This window comes from Phalacrocorax aristotelis, chromosome 26 (assembly GCF_949628215.1).
Source record: "Phalacrocorax aristotelis chromosome 26, bGulAri2.1, whole genome shotgun sequence".
In the NCBI taxonomy this organism is placed as follows: Eukaryota; Metazoa; Chordata; class Aves; order Suliformes; family Phalacrocoracidae; genus Phalacrocorax; species Phalacrocorax aristotelis.
In genome coordinates, this window is record NC_134301.1 from 902,809 (window position 1) to 919,656 (window position 16,848).

Below are 16,848 nucleotides of genomic sequence, written 5' to 3' on the forward strand. Positions count from 1 at the left end.
GCGTACACACCCTGGCAACAATAATCAGGGTGACACGGGAATGGCCACGCAGCTACGCCCCGGTTGCGTCACAGGCATCCCACAAAGCCCGGCAAGTTGGTGCTCTCTGGGTGTGGCCTACATCTACATGCAGCCCAGCTCTAGAGGACACCGAGGTGGCTCAACACCCTGCGGCTCTTCCCGAGTGACCTCCCCAGGGTGGCAGGCTGAAGCGTGGAGCACTTTGGCAGAAGGTGCCTTTGCTGCCTGCATACCTCTCGGAGAGCCAGGGGGGTGAGACGGACACCTGGAGGATGCTCTGCTGAATGTGGCTGGGTTAAAGAGCCCAACCTTCGGGTCGGGCTCTCTCCAAAGTGACTCAAAGAAGCAAGAAATTCTGCCAGCTCTCCCGTGGGACAATCTCCTTTGGGAAGGCCTGACAGTGCTCCTCGTGCTTGCTCCAGCAGACCATCTCACCAAAGTGTCAATTTTGGTGGTAAACAAGCTACTTAAGGAGCGAATCCCACTCCCCCTTACCTGGCAGGAGGCGCCACAGCTTCCTGAAGCCGAGCCAGAGACTCTGCCATAAGAGCGCTTTTTTGCCAAGGAACGCACGCTGTGGAGCTCTCCTACCCCGGGGCCTGTGGGCACCCATCTCTTTTCCCCCAGCCCTTTCAGCACTCCCTCATTTTCCTGCTTAACCTCGTGCAGCCAGGACACCATGTGGGCAGAGTGCTTTTCCACCTGCAAAACAACCGGCGTATCACCCTCGTCCCTCTCGATGCCTCTCGCTCTCTGCGCCTCATTTTCACCGGAGGCAGGCTCCAAAGTTCACAATGTCCAAGAACTGCTCCCACACAAAAGGTGCCAGCACTGAAAGCTATTGCTGGGCCTCAGCAGCCCTTGGCAGCCCTTTCACAGCCGCACCAACAGTGGGGCTCTGCGCCTGCCTAGCCTCCCAAAACTCCAAGCGTTCTCTCCCTCTCTGGCTCTCATTTTCACCAGGGACCATGGGTGTGTGCACGTGCACGGGCGGCCACACCGCGTGGGCTCCAGCACAGGGCTCAAGCATCCATCCCCAACGGGATCCAGCATCCAGCCCCGAGGCGGAACCACAGCCCAGGAAGGGGAAACATAAAGAGCAGCCCTCTGCTCTAGCCCCCGCAGGCACTGTGCTTGCGGGCTCCCAAGAGCAATGGGGTCTCCCTCTTGCTCAGAGCGCAGCTGCGGCACGCGGGGGGACAGCAGGAGGAAGGGGTGGGGGCAGGGGGCAGGCAGGCAGTGACCCACGTGCTTCAGCTGCACCCTTGGAGCGGCTGCGTGCAGCGGCGCCGCGTTCAGGGCTTGGCAGGTCGGGTGGCTCCAGCCTCCACGCGACAGGGCCTCTGCCCTCGGAGGGCAAACCTGCGAGCGGCTGGAGAAGCTGGCAGGGAGCAGCCGGGGCCGTGCCAGGACATTGCGTTTTGCACACCGGGCAAACGAATGCGCTTTTTGGGATAACAATCCCACGGTGGCGCTGAGCACCCTCCTCTCAGACCTGGCACGCTTTCGGCCCTTTTGAGTGAGTTTCTGAGCCCCTTTGTGCCCTACGCGGCTGCCTGCAGCCTCCCTTTGCAGGCGCCGGCCGTGGAGGTCCTTGCCTTGCGCAGGAGACTGAATTGGACCGAAGCGTGCTTGTCTGTGAAAACTGGCAACTTTATTTCCAGAACTAAGTCACCTTCAGCGTTTGCGGGCACTCGAGGAGCACGGGCAGGACAGAGCAGGCCTTAGACACTGAGGCGGCCGTTGCAGCAGCAGGCGTTGCCCCAGGGGGAAACGGTCGTGGTACACCGCAGCCTGCGCTGCGTGCTCTTCATGCTGCTGCTCAAGCCCTTTTTCCCCTCAGGACCTGCAGGAGCTCCTGCAGCACATTAAAGAATTCCACCAGCTTCTGGCGTGGAAATGGGCAGGGCGTAAACCTGCCCGGTTGCGTTGGTGTTGGCCTCGGCCTCTGAAAGGGGGTTGAGGTGAAGCCTGGCCGTGGCGCTGGAGTAGCCGTTACTGCTGGGCGCAGGCCCATCTGCACCGAGATCCAGTCGTAAAAGTGCTGAGTGGAGGTGTAGACTCCGGGCTGTTTTGCTCTGGCACAGCCTTTCCCCCAGCTCGTCACTCCGACAAGCCAGAAGTAGTCCGCGTTGTTGTCTTTGCAGACGAGAGGACCACCGCTGTCACCCTGCAGCGGAGGATTAAGAGCGGCTTAGGGTGGTGTTGGGTGGCCTCTGCCAGCACTGTGGCTGTCTCCTCCTGTCTCTCAGCACCTGCCGGAGCTGTATGTAGCGCAGAGCACGGCTCTGCTGAGGCGCTGGAGCCTAGAGAAGCTTTTCTAGGAAGGGGCGATGGGCCTGCAAGGCAGGGCTCTCATCTCATCTCTCCCCTCTGATGCTGGGTATGTGGCAGGCGGCTGTTGCAGGACCGGGATGTGCCAAGAGCATTGGCTGGGCTTTCTGGGCAGAGTCGCAGGCCTCCGGGACAAGGGGGGCACTGGGCAGGGACGTGCAGCTGGGGAAGGGGAGGTGAGCGCCAGCCCCAAGAGCGGTGGGAGGGTGACCTGGCAAGCAAAGCGCACGCCAGGGTACGCCTGGGCGGTGGTGCCAGGGCTGCCTGTGCTGCTGGGGCTTGACTTGTAGCGCGCTCCCACCTGGCAGGTGTCGATGCCACCCTGCGCATAGCCGGCACACAAGTTGTGGCTGTGGATGGCCCCTCTATACCACCAGCTGCTGTTGCAGAGGTTGACGTCAATGAGGCGGACCTTGGCCTCCTGCAGGACATCAGTCGAGCCTCCAGCTGTGAGCAGAGAAAGGAATTAAGACCCAGCAGCTGGCTGCCAGTTCTCCCCCCCTCTCGGGGTGAACCCCTTCCCTAGGGCTTGGCTTTGCATCCTGAGAGGCATCGTACCGCTGTGTCCCTTCGGTCTTGCTTTGGGTAAAGGGTCAGGCCCGCCTCTCTCTAGGCGTACGTCCCCACAGCCTGACTCCGGCTTTCGCCTCTGCTGCCCGGAAGCCCAAGCCCGGTCTCCCCAGCGTGCCAAGCCTGCCCTCAGGACACGAGTACTCGTTGGGAACTCACATCTTGCAGTCGTGGAACCCCAGCCACTGATGTAGCAGGCTGTCATCTCTGACACTCTCAGCGAGGCGTCAGGCACACAGGCAAGCTGTATGTAGGAGCTGCACTGGACAGGCTGGTCCAATTCCAGCAACGCAATGTCGTTCCTCTCCGAGACACTAGTGTAGTGTTCGTGAGCCAGGAGCCGCTTAATATTGCGCACTTGGGCCTCGGGGCCCAGCTGAGTCAACCGAGTGGCCCCGATCACCACGCGCCACATGGTGATGTGCCTGGAAGGCAGATGGAGAGAGAGGTGAGGGGAGCAGAGCCACGTGCTGCAGCAGTCCAGCAGCTCCCTGCCTTCTGCTTGCCCGGGGAGAGCGGGAAGCAGCGCTACGGAGGGTGCGACTGCCCTGGCACGCCTTAGGCTGCAGGAACGTCAAGCTGGAGGCTGCTAGGAAGCAGCGGCACGAGCCCAGCCTTGTCCTGAGCAGTGTCTCAGGAGGGCTCTGCAGTGCCCAGGCACTGGGCGTACTGGCAAGGAAGCGGGATGGGAGTAGCACGTGGTGCTGCGGATGTGGTACCTGCCGGTGGTGTGGGGCTGTCCCCATTGCCTGGTCCTCCTTACCTAGCCTTGATGAAGCAGTGGGCTGCTGTGAGGACCCACTGTGGGCTGATGAGGGACCCTCCGCATATATGCCCCGTGCCTGTTTTCCCAGGATCCTGGATGCTGACGATCCAGGGCCAGGCCCCTGGCTGGGCGTCTGTGCCGCCCACGACGCGCGACGTGCCGTAGTGAGAAGCCATGGGCCGGAGCCCGCAGGTCCCTCTGTAACCAGAAACTCCTTACTGTCCCGCTGGCTGGCTGGCTGGCTGCTGTTGAGGCTGAATGTCAGCCGCCTTCCCTCCCCACAAGGCGCTGCATGGCCAGCAGGGCCAGGGAACGCCGTGGGGCGTGAGTCCGTCCGCCCCAGTTCCTGTTGTAGCCCTGTAGGCGAGTTGTGCCAGCAGCCTGGGTGCCGGCGAGGAAAGGAGGCTCCCACATAGGGCTCGGGAAGCTGTGGGGCGGTCACAGAGGACAAGCGGGCACCCTCCAGTGAACGCCCTAAGGGGTGCCCCAGCTCCCTCCCCGAGCCTCGGGCCACTTACCCACAGTTGTCCCATGTGCCGTACACAGGCCAGCACACGGCCAGCAGGACCAGGACGGCCAGCAAAGCCATTGCCGACAGCGGCACGTGGCAGCTGCAAGACCGGAGGGCTCGTCGCCACCAGTGCAGCAGGCGACGTAGTGCCCGCAGTGCTCGCGCTGCCTGCGGAGCCCTCGGCCCTGGGGCTGATGTCACAGAGTCGCTGGTTCCGGGCACTGGGCGTGGTGGGCTCTCGGGGAGGCGGGGGGGAGTCATGGCGGGTTCAGAGCAGGAGGGGATGCAGAACCTGGGATCGGACACCCCCGACAGGGCCCCGTGGAATGCTCTGCTTGCAGGGTGAGGGTGTGCAGGCCCCCCCGTGGCAGGCAGCAGCGCCTGGCTCTGAGCACTGCCTGCTAAAACCTAGCAGGAAAAACCCACTGGGGCTCTGTGCCTGCCTAGCCTCCCAAACACCCGAACGCTCTCTCCGCCTCTGCGCCTCATTTTCACCGGAGGCAGGCTCCAAAGTTCACAATGTCCAAGAACTGCTCCCACACAAAAGGTGCCAGCACTGAAAGCTATTGCTGGGCCTCAGCAGCCCTTGGCAGCCCTTTCACAGCCGCACCAACAGTGGGGCTCTGCGCCTGCCTAGCCTCCCAAAACTCCAAGCGTTCTCTCCCTCTCTGGCTCTCATTTTCACCAGGGACCATGGGTGTGTGCACGTGCACGGGCGGCCACACCGCGTGGGCTCCAGCACAGGGCTCAAGCATCCATCCCCAACGGGATCCAGCATCCAGCCCCGAGGCGGAACCACAGCCCAGGAAGGGGAAACATAAAGAGCAGCCCTCTGCTCTAGCCCCCGCAGGCACTGTGCTTGCGGGCTCCCAAGAGCAATGGGGTCTCCCTCTTGCTCAGAGCGCAGCTGCGGCACGCGGGGGGACAGCAGGAGGAAGGGGTGGGGGCAGGGGGCAGGCAGGCAGTGACCCACGTGCTTCAGCTGCACCCTTGGAGCGGCTGCGTGCAGCGGCGCCGCGTTCAGGGCTTGGCAGGTCGGGTGGCTCCAGCCTCCACGCGACAGGGCCTTTGCCCTCGGAGGGCAAACCTGCGAGCGGCTGGAGAAGCTGGCAGGGAGCAGCCGGGGCTGTGCCGGGCGGTGGCTGTGGGGTCAGCAGAGGCGGGGCCCTGGGGACAGGGCCAGCGGCTACGAGATTGCTAGAATGAGACCCGTGGGAGCGACCAGCAACGGGGCCATGGGGAGCGCACCGCTGGGGATGGGGACGAGGAGCCACAGGGCTGTGGGACCACCAGCGATGAGAGCCTGGGCAGGCGGGGAGACCAAGGTCATGGGGACTTTGGGGAGGGAGAAGGACACAGGGTTGGGTGCTGTGGCGTGGGATGGGCCGCGTGGGGTCCATAGGGGCTGTAAGGTGAGAGGGCAGGTGAGTACCTGCAGGGTTGTGGGGAGCTGTGGGGAGGAAGGCAGTGGAGCATGCGGGGGCCATGGGGCTGGCCTGCGAGGAAATGTGTCCCCAGTTCCTTGTCCCTCAGTACTCTCAGACTCACTTACAGGGGCTGGCCAGGACATTGCTAAAGGGTTGCCAGCCTCCAATGGTGGAGAATAAAATCTACCGTGGCCTGAGAAGACGGTGGTTCTGCCTGGTTCTACAGTGGCATCAATACCGTGTGGGGACGGAGGGAAGGAGGGACGGCAGCTGAGGCTGGCACGCAGGGACCCAGCTTGCGGCAGGCGGCGGGGTGGCACCCAGTGCCTAGCAGCTGAGACTGGCCCTGGCCTCGAGGGTATGCAGGGACTGGCGTGTGGGGCAAGACCCTCTCCGCGTGCCCCAACGAACACACCCCAGTACATGGAGGTTCAGGTAGAAAAGGCTTTATTGAGGGTGGGGGGCTGTCAGAAGGGCAGCGGCCCGTCCATGACCCTGGGGAAGATCTTTCCCAGTGCAATTGCCTGGTCGATGTTGGTCTCACACAGCACATGCAACAGCAGGTGGTGGAAGAGCTCGGGGTCGTACCAGGAGGCGTAGAGGACAACAGCAGCCAGAGCAAAGCCGACAGCCAGCTGCAGGCTGACCAAGAGCAGGATGAGCGTCCTGTGGGGCAGAAGAGGGATGGGAGGCAGGACAGGCTGGATGCATCCCAACCAGATCCTGCCTATGGGATGCAGGGTGTGTTCTGGGAGCCCCACAGCCTGCTTCCCCCGCCATTTCTCATTGCTCCCCAGGGCAGGGTGGTGCACGAGACGCCGCAAGCCCAGGAAAGAGCCCTGGCTCAGGGAAAAGCGACGCTGAGCACTTCCCAGCTGCAAAGCCCACAGCCAGCCAGCTGCTCCCCAGCTTGTGAGCCCTGCTGGCTGGAGCAGGGGTCCGGCCCATGCCAGCCGCTGCCCGGGAGCGGGCCCCACGGCACCCACTGGGGACACTCACTGCAGCCAATAAATGAAGCCGCGTCTCCTCGCCAGCATGTCCCTCTCCTGCAGGTCAACACAGAGCAAGGACGCTTGTCACACCCTGCAGCGCAGCCGGGACAGCTGGAGTTGCTCGGTGCCACTGGCCTCTGCCTCATGCAGGAGCATAGCCCGTGCGTGGCTGTGACCTCCATGGACCCCGGTTCCCAGGGAGACCCCGCTGGCCAGGGCAGGGGCTGGCACAGGCATCCCCCTTACCAGCTGTGCTTCCACCAGCTCCGGCAGTGTAGTCCCCGGCACCTCTGCCTCCTTCTTCCTCTGCTGCTGGCTGCAGGCAACAGGGCATGGTTGGACGAGTTACAGACCTCCAGGGCCATGCATTGGGTCCCCTTCCAACCATACAGCACCCCAGGAAGGCAGGGAATGGGCTCCCCTGTCACACCGTGTGCTGCACATACCCCCCACACCATTGCCTGGCTCCAGCACTGGCAGCCCCATCGCTCTGGGTGCTGCAGAGACCACCCTAGACACCTGTGTGGGGCGAGGGGCCCAACTCACCACATCTCCTCCTCCTCCAGTGCCTCTTCAAGACTTTTTATTTGCTGACGCAGCACCTGGGAGAAGGAAGGTTCTGAGTCCCGGAGTCCGCTGCCACCCTTCTCCAGCCCTCCCACCCCGGGGCCTGTGGGCACCCATCTCTTTTCCCCCAGCCCTTTCAGCACTACCTCAGTCCCCTGGTTAAACTCCTGCAGCCAGGACACCATGTGGGCAGAGTGCTTTTCCACCTGCAAAACCACCGGCGTATCACCCTCGTCCCTCTCCAGCCCCAGGGCCATGCCCACTTGCTGCCCCACTGCCCCAGGGCACTGGGAGACCGGGCAAATCACAGGGCCACGCATGGCAAAGGGATGGACACCCCCATATCCTGGGAAAAATGTCCTCCCAGTCACGCTTCTGCCCGCAGCCGCTGGCCAAGCGGAGCGAGGTGACCCTCCTTGAGCAGCGGGGCTGGACGAGACAAGATGACCTCCAGCGGTCCCTTCAAACCGCCGAGCCCCAGCCTGCGCAGCTCTGGTACGTGGGCAGAGGAGAGGACAGCAGCCTTACTGCTGAGCATCTGCAGGGCATCGTGCGTGCCCTGATGGTTCTCCTCCTGCATGCGGAAAGGAGAGCAGGGGCTCAGGGTCTGCAGAAACACCTCTTGGTCACCTGCAAGTGCTCCTCTCAGCCAGGAGCAGCCACCAGGCACCCGGGCACTCTCACGAGTGCACTCCCCTCCGCATTATGGCCCACACAGCTCCCCTCGGGCACTGCCTTCTCCCTCGTGCCCCCTCTCTTCTCCGGCCTCGCAGGCACCGGCCGGGGGGCGCCAGGCAGGGGCACCCTCAGGCCTCACTCTGCACACGGCCCACCTCTGACCACACCCTGCACCCAACACCCCCTGCAAGCACCACCTACCCACCCCTGCTCAACCACCCTCCTATAGGGTGCAGCAGCCAATCAGCGCCCTCCGGCCTTCTGCTCTACCAACGAGCAAGCAGCTCCTGCTGCAAGGGGCGGGGTCGGTTGCGAGCGCCCTGTGCTGCGTGGCCGCTCACACACCCATCATGGCTCCTCACAGCCGGCCCCGCCCCGTCGGCAGTGCTCCCGGGGCCCGCAGCGGCGGCAGTCACACCGGCCTCGCCCCCTCCTGGCTGCCCTCCCCCACGCCCCCCTCTGCTGCATTTGAGCCCTGCTCAGGCTCCTCTGCACGCCTTTCTGCCTTTGCTCGCTCGCGGGAGAGCAAACCTCTGCCACAGCACCGCTCTCGGGCTGAAACGGGAACAATCTCCAGCAGGAACCACCGGAAGGAGCAAACCGGCCTTGCCGGTGCTCGGTGCAACCGGCTGGACTTAGTTTTCCCTGTGAATTGTCCCCAGCTGCCTTGCTATGTTCTTCTGTGGTGTCACCACTCCCGGGTGGGGAGGCAACAAGTCCCCACCCTCAGCCTCCCCCCAGTTTGGGGGGAACAGCTCCCCACCATCGCCCTCCGCCCAGACTGTGGCAGGCAGAATAACTCCCTCCCATTGCCCAAATCCCTCGAAAATGCCCCCCAGCCACACCTGACCCCAAGTAGGCTGACTTGCCCAGCATCATGAGTGTGGGGCCTGGCCAGGGACCGGGCCAGGGGGGTTCTGGAGGAAGCAGGACCTTGAGGGGAATAGGTACCTGGGGTACCTGAAAGGAGCGGGCTTTCTGGGGGCAGCTGGCGGGATCAGGAGGGTCTGGGTAGGGGGAACAGCGGGGGCTGGGGGTGTCTGGAGAGAACTGAGATGATGGGGTGCCTGCCGAGAAGTGAAGGCAATGGAGGGTGTGCAGGGGGGACCTGAGGAGAAGGAGGGAGGGACCGTGAGAGGAACTGAAGGGAGTCGATGTGTCTGAAGAGGGGAGCTGAGGGGTCGGGGTCTGCAGGGGGGAACTGACGGGTGTGGGCTTTGACTGAAGCCTAGAGCATTACTAGGGAGAAGATGTGGATCTTCACGTCCCCCTTAGCGTGGGTCCCATGCGTACACACTCTGGCAACAATAATCAGGGTGACACGGGAATGGCCACGCAGCTACGCCCCGGTTGCGTCACAGGCATCCCACAAAGCCCGGCAAGTTGGTGCTCTCTGGGTGTGGCCTACATCTACATGCAGCCCAGCTCTAGAGGACACCGAGGTGGCTCAACACCCTGCGGCTCTTCCCGAGTGACCTCCCCAGGGTGGCAGGCTGAAGCGTGGAGCACTTTGGCAGAAGGTGCCTTTGCTGCCTGCATACCTCTCGGAGAGCCAGGGGGGTGAGACGGACACCTGGAGGATGCTCTGCTGAATGTGGCTGGGTTAAAGAGCCCAACCTTCGGGTCGGGCTCTCTCCAAAGTGACTCAAAGAAGCAAGAAATTCTGCCAGCTCTCCCGTGGGACAATCTCCTTTGGGAAGGCCTGACAGTGCTCCTCGTGCTTGCTCCGGCAGACCATCTCACCAAAGTGTCAATTTTGGTGGTAAACAAGCTACTTAAGGAGCGAATCCCACCCCCCCTTACCTGGCAGGAGGCGCCACAGCTTCCTGAAGCCGAGCCAGAGACTCTGCCATAAGAGCGCTTTTTTGCCAAGGAACGCACGCTGTGGAGCCCCCCTATCCCGGGGCCTGTGGGCACCCATCTCTTTTCCCCCAGCCCTTTCAGCACTCCCTCATTTTCCTGCTTAACCTCGTGCAGCCAGGACACCATGTGGGCAGAGTGCTTTTCCACCTGCAAAACAACCGGCGTATCACCCTCGTCCCTCTCGATGCCTCTCGCTCTCTGCGCCTCATTTTCACCGGAGGCAGGCTCCAAAGTTCACAATGTCCAAGAACTGCTCCCACACAAAAGGTGCCAGCACTGAAAGCTATTGCTGGGCCTCAGCAGCCCTTGGCAGCCCTTTCACAGCCGCACCAACAGTGGGGCTCTGCGCCTGCCTAGCCTCCCAAAACTCCAAGCGTTCTCTCCCTCTCTGGCTCTCATTTTCACCAGGGACCATGGGTGTGTGCACGTGCACGGACGGCCACACCGCGTGGGCTCCAGCACAGGGCTCAAGCATCCATCCCCAACGGGATCCAGCATCCAGCCCCGAGGCGGAACCACAGCCCAGGAAGGGGAAACATAAAGAGCAGCCCTCTGCTCTAGCCCCCGCAGGCACTGTGCTTGCGGGCTCCCAAGAGCAATGGGGTCTCCCTCTTGCTCAGAGCGCAGCTGCGGCACGCGGGGGGACAGCAGGAGGAAGGGGTGGGGGCAGGGGGCAGGCAGGCAGTGACCCACGTGCTTCAGCTGCACCCTTGGAGCGGCTGCGTGCAGCGGCGCCGCGTTCAGGGCTTGGCAGGTCGGGTGGCTCCAGCCTCCACGCGACAGGGCCTTTGCCCTCGGAGGGCAAACCTGCGAGCGGCTGGAGAAGCTGGCAGGGAGCAGCCGGGGCCGTGCCAGGACATTGCGTTTTGCACACCGGGCAAACGAATGCGCTTTTTGGGATAACAATCCCACGGTGGCGCTGAGCACCCTCCTCTCAGACCTGGCACGCTTTCGGCCCTTTTGAGTGAGTTTCTGAGCCCCTTTGTGCCCTACGCGGCTGCCTGCAGCCTCCCTTTGCAGGCGCCGGCCGTGGAGGTCCTTGCCTTGCGCAGGAGACTGAATTGGACCGAAGCGTGCTTGTCTGTGAAAACTGGCAACTTTATTTCCAGAACTAAGTCACCTTCAGCGTTTGCGGGCACTCGAGGAGCACGGGCAGGACAGAGCAGGCCTTAGACACTGAGGCGGCCGTTGCAGCAGCAGGCGTTGCCCCAGGGGGAAACGGTCGTGGTACACCGCAGCCTGCGCTGCGTGCTCTTCATGCTGCTGCTCAAGCCCTTTTTCCCCTCAGGACCTGCAGGAGCTCCTGCAGCACATTAAAGAATTCCACCAGCTTCTGGCGTGGAAATGGGCAGGGCGTAAACCTGCCCGGTTGCGTTGGTGTTGGCCTCGGCCTCTGAAAGGGGGTTGAGGTGAAGCCTGGCCGTGGCGCTGGAGTAGCCGTTACTGCTGGGCGCAGGCCCATCTGCACCGAGATCCAGTCGTAAAAGTGCTGAGTGGAGGTGTAGACTCCGGGCTGTTTTGCTCTGGCACAGCCTTTCCCCCAGCTCGTCACTCCGACAAGCCAGAAGTAGTCCGCGTTGTTGTCTTTGCAGACGAGAGGACCACCGCTGTCACCCTGCAGCGGAGGATTAAGAGCGGCTTAGGGTGGTGTTGGGTGGCCTCTGCCAGCACTGTGGCTGTCTCCTCCTGTCTCTCAGCACCTGCCGGAGCTGTATGTAGCGCAGAGCACGGCTCTGCTGAGGCGCTGGAGCCTAGAGAAGCTTTTCTAGGAAGGGGCGATGGGCCTGCAAGGCAGGGCTCTCATCTCATCTCTCCCCTCTGATGCTGGGTATGTGGCAGGCGGCTGTTGCAGGACCGGGATGTGCCAAGAGCATTGGCTGGGCTTTCTGGGCAGAGTCGCAGGCCTCCGGGACAAGGGGGGCACTGGGCAGGGACGTGCAGCTGGGGAAGGGGAGGTGAGCGCCAGCCCCAAGAGCGGTGGGAGGGTGACCTGGCAAGCAAAGCGCACGCCAGGGTACGCCTGGGCGGTGGTGCCAGGGCTGCCTGTGCTGCTGGGGCTTGACTTGTAGCGCGCTCCCACCTGGCAGGTGTCGATGCCACCCTGCGCATAGCCGGCACACAAGTTGTGGCTGTGGATGGCCCCTCTATACCACCAGCTGCTGTTGCAGAGGTTGACGTCAATGAGGCGGACCTTGGCCTCCTGCAGGACATCAGTCGAGCCTCCAGCTGTGAGCAGAGAAAGGAATTAAGACCCAGCAGCTGGCTGCCAGTTCTCCCCCCCTCTCGGGGTGAACCCCTTCCCTAGGGCTTGGCTTTGCATCCTGAGAGGCATCGTACCGCTGTGTCCCTTCGGTCTTGCTTTGGGTAAAGGGTCAGGCCCGCCTCTCTCTAGGCGTACGTCCCCACAGCCTGACTCCGGCTTTCGCCTCTGCTGCCCGGAAGCCCAAGCCCGGTCTCCCCAGCGTGCCAAGCCTGCCCTCAGGACACGAGTACTCGTTGGGAACTCACATCTTGCAGTCGTGGAACCCCAGCCACTGATGTAGCAGCCTGTCATCTCTGACACTCTCAGCGAGGCGTCAGGCACACAGGCAAGCTGTATGTAGGAGCTGCACTGGACAGGCTGGTCCAATTCCAGCAACGCAATGTCGTTCCTCTCCGAGACACTAGTGTAGTGTTCGTGAGCCAGGAGCCGCTTAATATTGCGCACTTGGGCCTCGGGGCCCAGCTGAGTCAACCGAGTGGCCCCGATCACCACGCGCCACATGGTGATGTGCCTGGAAGGCAGATGGAGAGAGAGGTGAGGGGAGCAGAGCCACGTGCTGCAGCAGTCCAGCAGCTCCCTGCCTTCTGCTTGCCCGGGGAGAGCGGGAAGCAGCGCTACGGAGGGTGCGACTGCCCTGGCACGCCTTAGGCTGCAGGAACGTCGAGCTGGAGGCTGCTAGGAAGCAGCGGCACGAGCCCAGCCTTGTCCTGAGCAGTGTCTCAGGAGGGCTCTGCAGTGCCCAGGCACTGGGCGTACTGGCAAGGAAGCGGGATGGGAGTAGCACGTGGTGCTGCGGATGTGGTACCTGCCGGTGGTGTGGGGCTGTCCCCATTGCCTGGTCCTCCTTACCTAGCCTTGATGAAGCAGTGGGCTGCTGTGAGGACCCACTGTGGGCTGATGAGGGACCCTCCGCATATATGCCCCGTGCCTGTTTTCCCAGGATCCTGGATGCTGACGATCCAGGGCCAGGCCCCTGGCTGGGCGTCTGTGCCGCCCACGACGCGCGACGTGCCGTAGTGAGAAGCCATGGGCCGGAGCCCGCAGGTCCCTCTGTAACCAGAAACTCCTTACTGTCCCGCTGGCTGGCTGGCTGGCTGCTGTTGAGGCTGAATGTCAGCCGCCTTCCCTCCCCACAAGGCGCTGCATGGCCAGCAGGGCCAGGGAACGCCGTGGGGCGTGAGTCCGTCCGCCCCAGTTCCTGTTGTAGCCCTGTAGGCAAGTTGTGCCAGCAGCCTGGGTGCCGGCGAGGAAAGGAGGCTCCCACATAGGGCTCGGGAAGCTGTGGGGCGGTCACAGAGGACAAGCGGGCACCCTCCAGTGAACGCCCTAAGGGGTGCCCCAGCTCCCTCCCCGAGCCTCGGGCCACTTACCCACAGTTGTCCCATGTGCCGTACACAGGCCAGCACACGGCCAGCAGGACCAGGACGGCCAGCAAAGCCATTGCCGACAGCGGCACGTGGCAGCTGCAAGACCGGAGGGCTCGTCGCCACCAGTGCAGCAGGCGACGTAGTGCCCGCAGTGCTCGCGCTGCCTGCGGAGCCCTCGGCCCTGGGGCTGATGTCACAGAGTCGCTGGTTCCGGGCACTGGGCGTGGTGGGCTCTCGGGGAGGCGGGGGGGAGTCATGGCGGGTTCAGAGCAGGAGGGGATGCAGAACCTGGGATCGGACACCCCCGACAGGGCCCCGTGGAATGCTCTGCTTGCAGGGTGAGGGTGTGCAGGCCCCCCCGTGGCAGGCAGCAGCGCCTGGCTCCGAGCACTGCCTGCTAAAACCTAGCAGGAAAAACCCACTGGGGCTCTGTGCCTGCCTAGCCTCCCAAACACCCGAACGCTCTCTCCGCCTCTGCGCCTCATTTTCACCAGAGGCAGGCGCCAAAGTTCACAATGTCCAAGAACTGCTCCCACACAAAAGGTGCCAGCACTGAAAGCTATTGCTGGGCCTCAGCAGCCCTTGGCAGCCCTTTCACAGCCGCACCAACAGTGGGGCTCTGCGCCTGCCTAGCCTCCCAAAACTCCAAGCGTTCTCTCCCTCTCTGGCTCTCATTTTCACCAGAGACCATGGGTGTGTGCACCGGCTACAAGATTGCTAGGATGAGACCCGTGGGAGCGACCAGCATCCAACTGGAACGGGGTCGCTCTCTTGCTCAGAGCGCAGTGTTTTCCTTGATGCCGAAGAAAGTATTTGCCATTTTGAAATGCATCCCAACAAAACCTCTGAAACTGTACTGGTGTGTAATGGGAACGAATGTGCTTGGGTGAGAACCCTTTGTGAGGGTATATTTCTCGGCAATGTTACTGCAGATATAAGCAATCACTCAAATAGCTGTATCCATGATTTTGCCAAAATTCTGGCATGCGCTTTAACTATTCAGCTCCTGTCAGGTCTCAGCATTTACTACAGTCCAACTGGACATGGTACCAAGATTTGTTCCCTATACCCATTGGAACAAACCTTACTTTGGTAAGAAAGCAATTGCAGCATGGTCATCTCTACTGATTCACAGAATCACGGAATCCCAGGTGGGAAGGGACCTCAGGGATCATCTAGTCCAACCTTTCTAGGAAGAGCGCAGTCTAGATAAGACGGCCCAGTACCCTGTCCAGACAACTCTTGAAGGTGTCCAACGAGGCCGAGTCAGCCACTTCCCTGGGGAGATTACTCCAATGGTGACTGTCCTCACTGTGAAAATTTTTCCTCTTGTGTCCAAGCGGAATCTCCCCAAGAGCAACTTGTGTCCGTTCTCCCTTGTCCTCTCCATGGGACTCCATGTGAAAAGGGAGTCTCCATCTTCTTTGTAGCTGCCTCTTAAGTGCTGGTACATGGTGATGAGATCCCCTCTGAGCCTCCTTTTCTCAAGGCTGAACAACCCTGCTCTCCCAGCCCATCCTTGTATGGCAGCTGCCCAGTCCTGTGATCATCCTGGCGGCCCTTCTCTGGGCCCCTTCCAGCCTGGCCACATCCTTTTTGTACAGCGGGGACCAGAACTGTACACAGTGCTCCAGGTGTGGCCTGACCAGCGCTGAGTAGAGCGGGATAATGACTTCTTTCTCTCTGCTGGCGATGCCCTTTTTGATGCAGCCCAGCATCCCGTTGGCCTTCTTGGCCGCAGCAGCCACTGTTCCCTCATGTTGAGGTTCCCGTCCACCAGGACCCCCAGGGCCCTTTCCACAAAGCTGCCCTCCAGCCAGGTGGATCCCAGTCTGTGCCGCACTCCCGGATTGTGTTTTCCCAGGTGCATGATCTTACACTCCTCCTTGTTGAACTTCATAAGGTTCCTGCTGGCCCACTCTTCCAGCCTACCCAGACCTCCCTGCAGAGCAGCTCTCCCTTCTGGAGCGTCTACTTTCCCACTCAACTTGGTGTCATCCGCAAACTTCATCAGGCTACACTGGATCCCGTTATCCAGATCACTCAGGAAGATATTGAACAACATTGGGCCCAATATCGATCCCTGGGGGACCCCACTAGTGGCAGGTTGCCACTTGGAAAAGGAGCTATTTACCACCACCCTTTGGGTGCGGCCTGTCAGCCAGGTCCCCACCCACTGCACAGACCCCTTGTCTGGGCCTTAATGCTTTAATTTCTCCCGGAGGAGACTGTGGGGGACCGTATCAAACGCCTTGGAGAAGTCCAGGCAGACAATGTCCACTGCCTCTCCCATATCAACCAGGCAAGTCACTGTGTCATAGAAGGCCACCAGGTTTGTCAAGCACGATCTGCCTTTAGCAAAGCCATGTTGGCTTTTCCCAATCACGTGCTTCATTTGACTTGTGACGGCCCCCAGGAGGATTCATTCCATAACTTTCCCAGGGATTGAAGTAAGGCTGATGGGCCTATAGTAACCTGGACCCTCCCACCAGCCTTTCTTGTAGATAGGGGTAACGTTTGCCTTCCTCCAGTCCTCTGGGACATCCCCCGTTCTCCACGACTTCTCAAAGATTACGGAGAGTGGCCTTGCGATGATGTCAGCCAGCTCTCTCAACACCCTCGGGTGGATGGGTCAGGGCCCATGGATTTGTAGGGGTCAAGCTCCTGTAGTAATGCATGTACTAACTATTCCTTCACTGTTGGTGGGTCGATGTTTGGATCAACTGGCAATTTTGTTCCCAAAGCCTGGGATGCGGCAGTGCTGGTAAAGACAGAGGTGAAGAAATTTTTGAGGACCTCTGCCTTTTCTGCCTCATTGGTGGTTGACTCTCCTTTTCCATTTAAGAGTGGGCCTATGTTTTCCTTCTTTTTCTGCTTATGGTTGACACCCCTGAAGAAACCTTTCTTGTTATTTTTCACATCTACAGCCAGTTTCAATTCGAGCTGGGCTTTTGCTTTTCTAACTGCATCTCTGCACACTCCGGCAATGCTCTTGTAGCTCTCGACGGATAATCCTCCACTTCTCCATCTCCAGCGTGCTTCCCTTTTGGATTTGAGAAGACCCAGGAGGTCATGGTTGAGCCAAGGGGGCCTCTTGCTCCGCTTACTTCCCTTTCCTTTGTAGGGGATAAACTGGTTTTGTGCTTCCAATAGAAAGTTCTTGAAGAATTCCCAGCTCTCGCTAGCTCCTTTGTATTCCATGGAAGCCTCCCACCGAATCCCTCCCAGCTGAGCCCTGAGTGCACTGACGTTTGCTCTTCTAAAATCCAGAACCCTTGTCTTAGAGCTGACCTTCAGCACGCTCAGCAGGACCCCGAACTCCACAATATTGTGGTCACTGCAGCCAAGGCTCTCACTAACCGAGATACTACAAAGCAGGTTTTCTCGGTTTGTGAATAACAAGACCAGCAGTACCTCATTCCTGGTTGGCACATCTAACATTTGTATCAGGAAACAGCCCTCTATCCATTCCAGAAATTTGGTGGATGA

General features: G+C 61.1%; 2 protein-coding genes across 2 annotated transcripts; both read right to left on the reverse strand.

The window, feature by feature from the left end:
• Positions 1 to 1,647: 1,647 nt before the first annotated feature.
• Positions 1,648 to 5,276, reverse strand: LOC142048672 (acrosin-like). Its single transcript, XM_075075789.1, has 5 exons — positions 4,210 to 5,276; positions 3,689 to 3,889; positions 3,085 to 3,350; positions 2,657 to 2,802; positions 1,648 to 2,191 (listed from the first exon to the last, which is right to left on the reverse strand). Exons 1-5 carry the CDS (start codon positions 4,461 to 4,463, stop codon positions 1,844 to 1,846), a joined length of 1,215 nt encoding a protein of 404 aa, XP_074931890.1. The 5' UTR covers positions 4,464 to 5,276; the 3' UTR covers positions 1,648 to 1,843.
• A 5,523-nt stretch (positions 5,277 to 10,799) lies between these two features.
• LOC142048606 (acrosin-like) lies at positions 10,800 to 16,845 on the reverse strand. Its single transcript, XM_075075670.1, has 5 exons — positions 13,363 to 16,845; positions 12,842 to 13,042; positions 12,238 to 12,503; positions 11,810 to 11,955; positions 10,800 to 11,344 (listed from the first exon to the last, which is right to left on the reverse strand). The coding sequence occupies exons 1-5, from the start codon at positions 13,614 to 13,616 to the stop codon at positions 10,997 to 10,999; spliced, it is 1,215 nt and encodes a 404-aa protein (XP_074931771.1). The 5' UTR covers positions 13,617 to 16,845; the 3' UTR covers positions 10,800 to 10,996.
• Between the last annotated feature and the right edge of the window lie 3 nt (positions 16,846 to 16,848).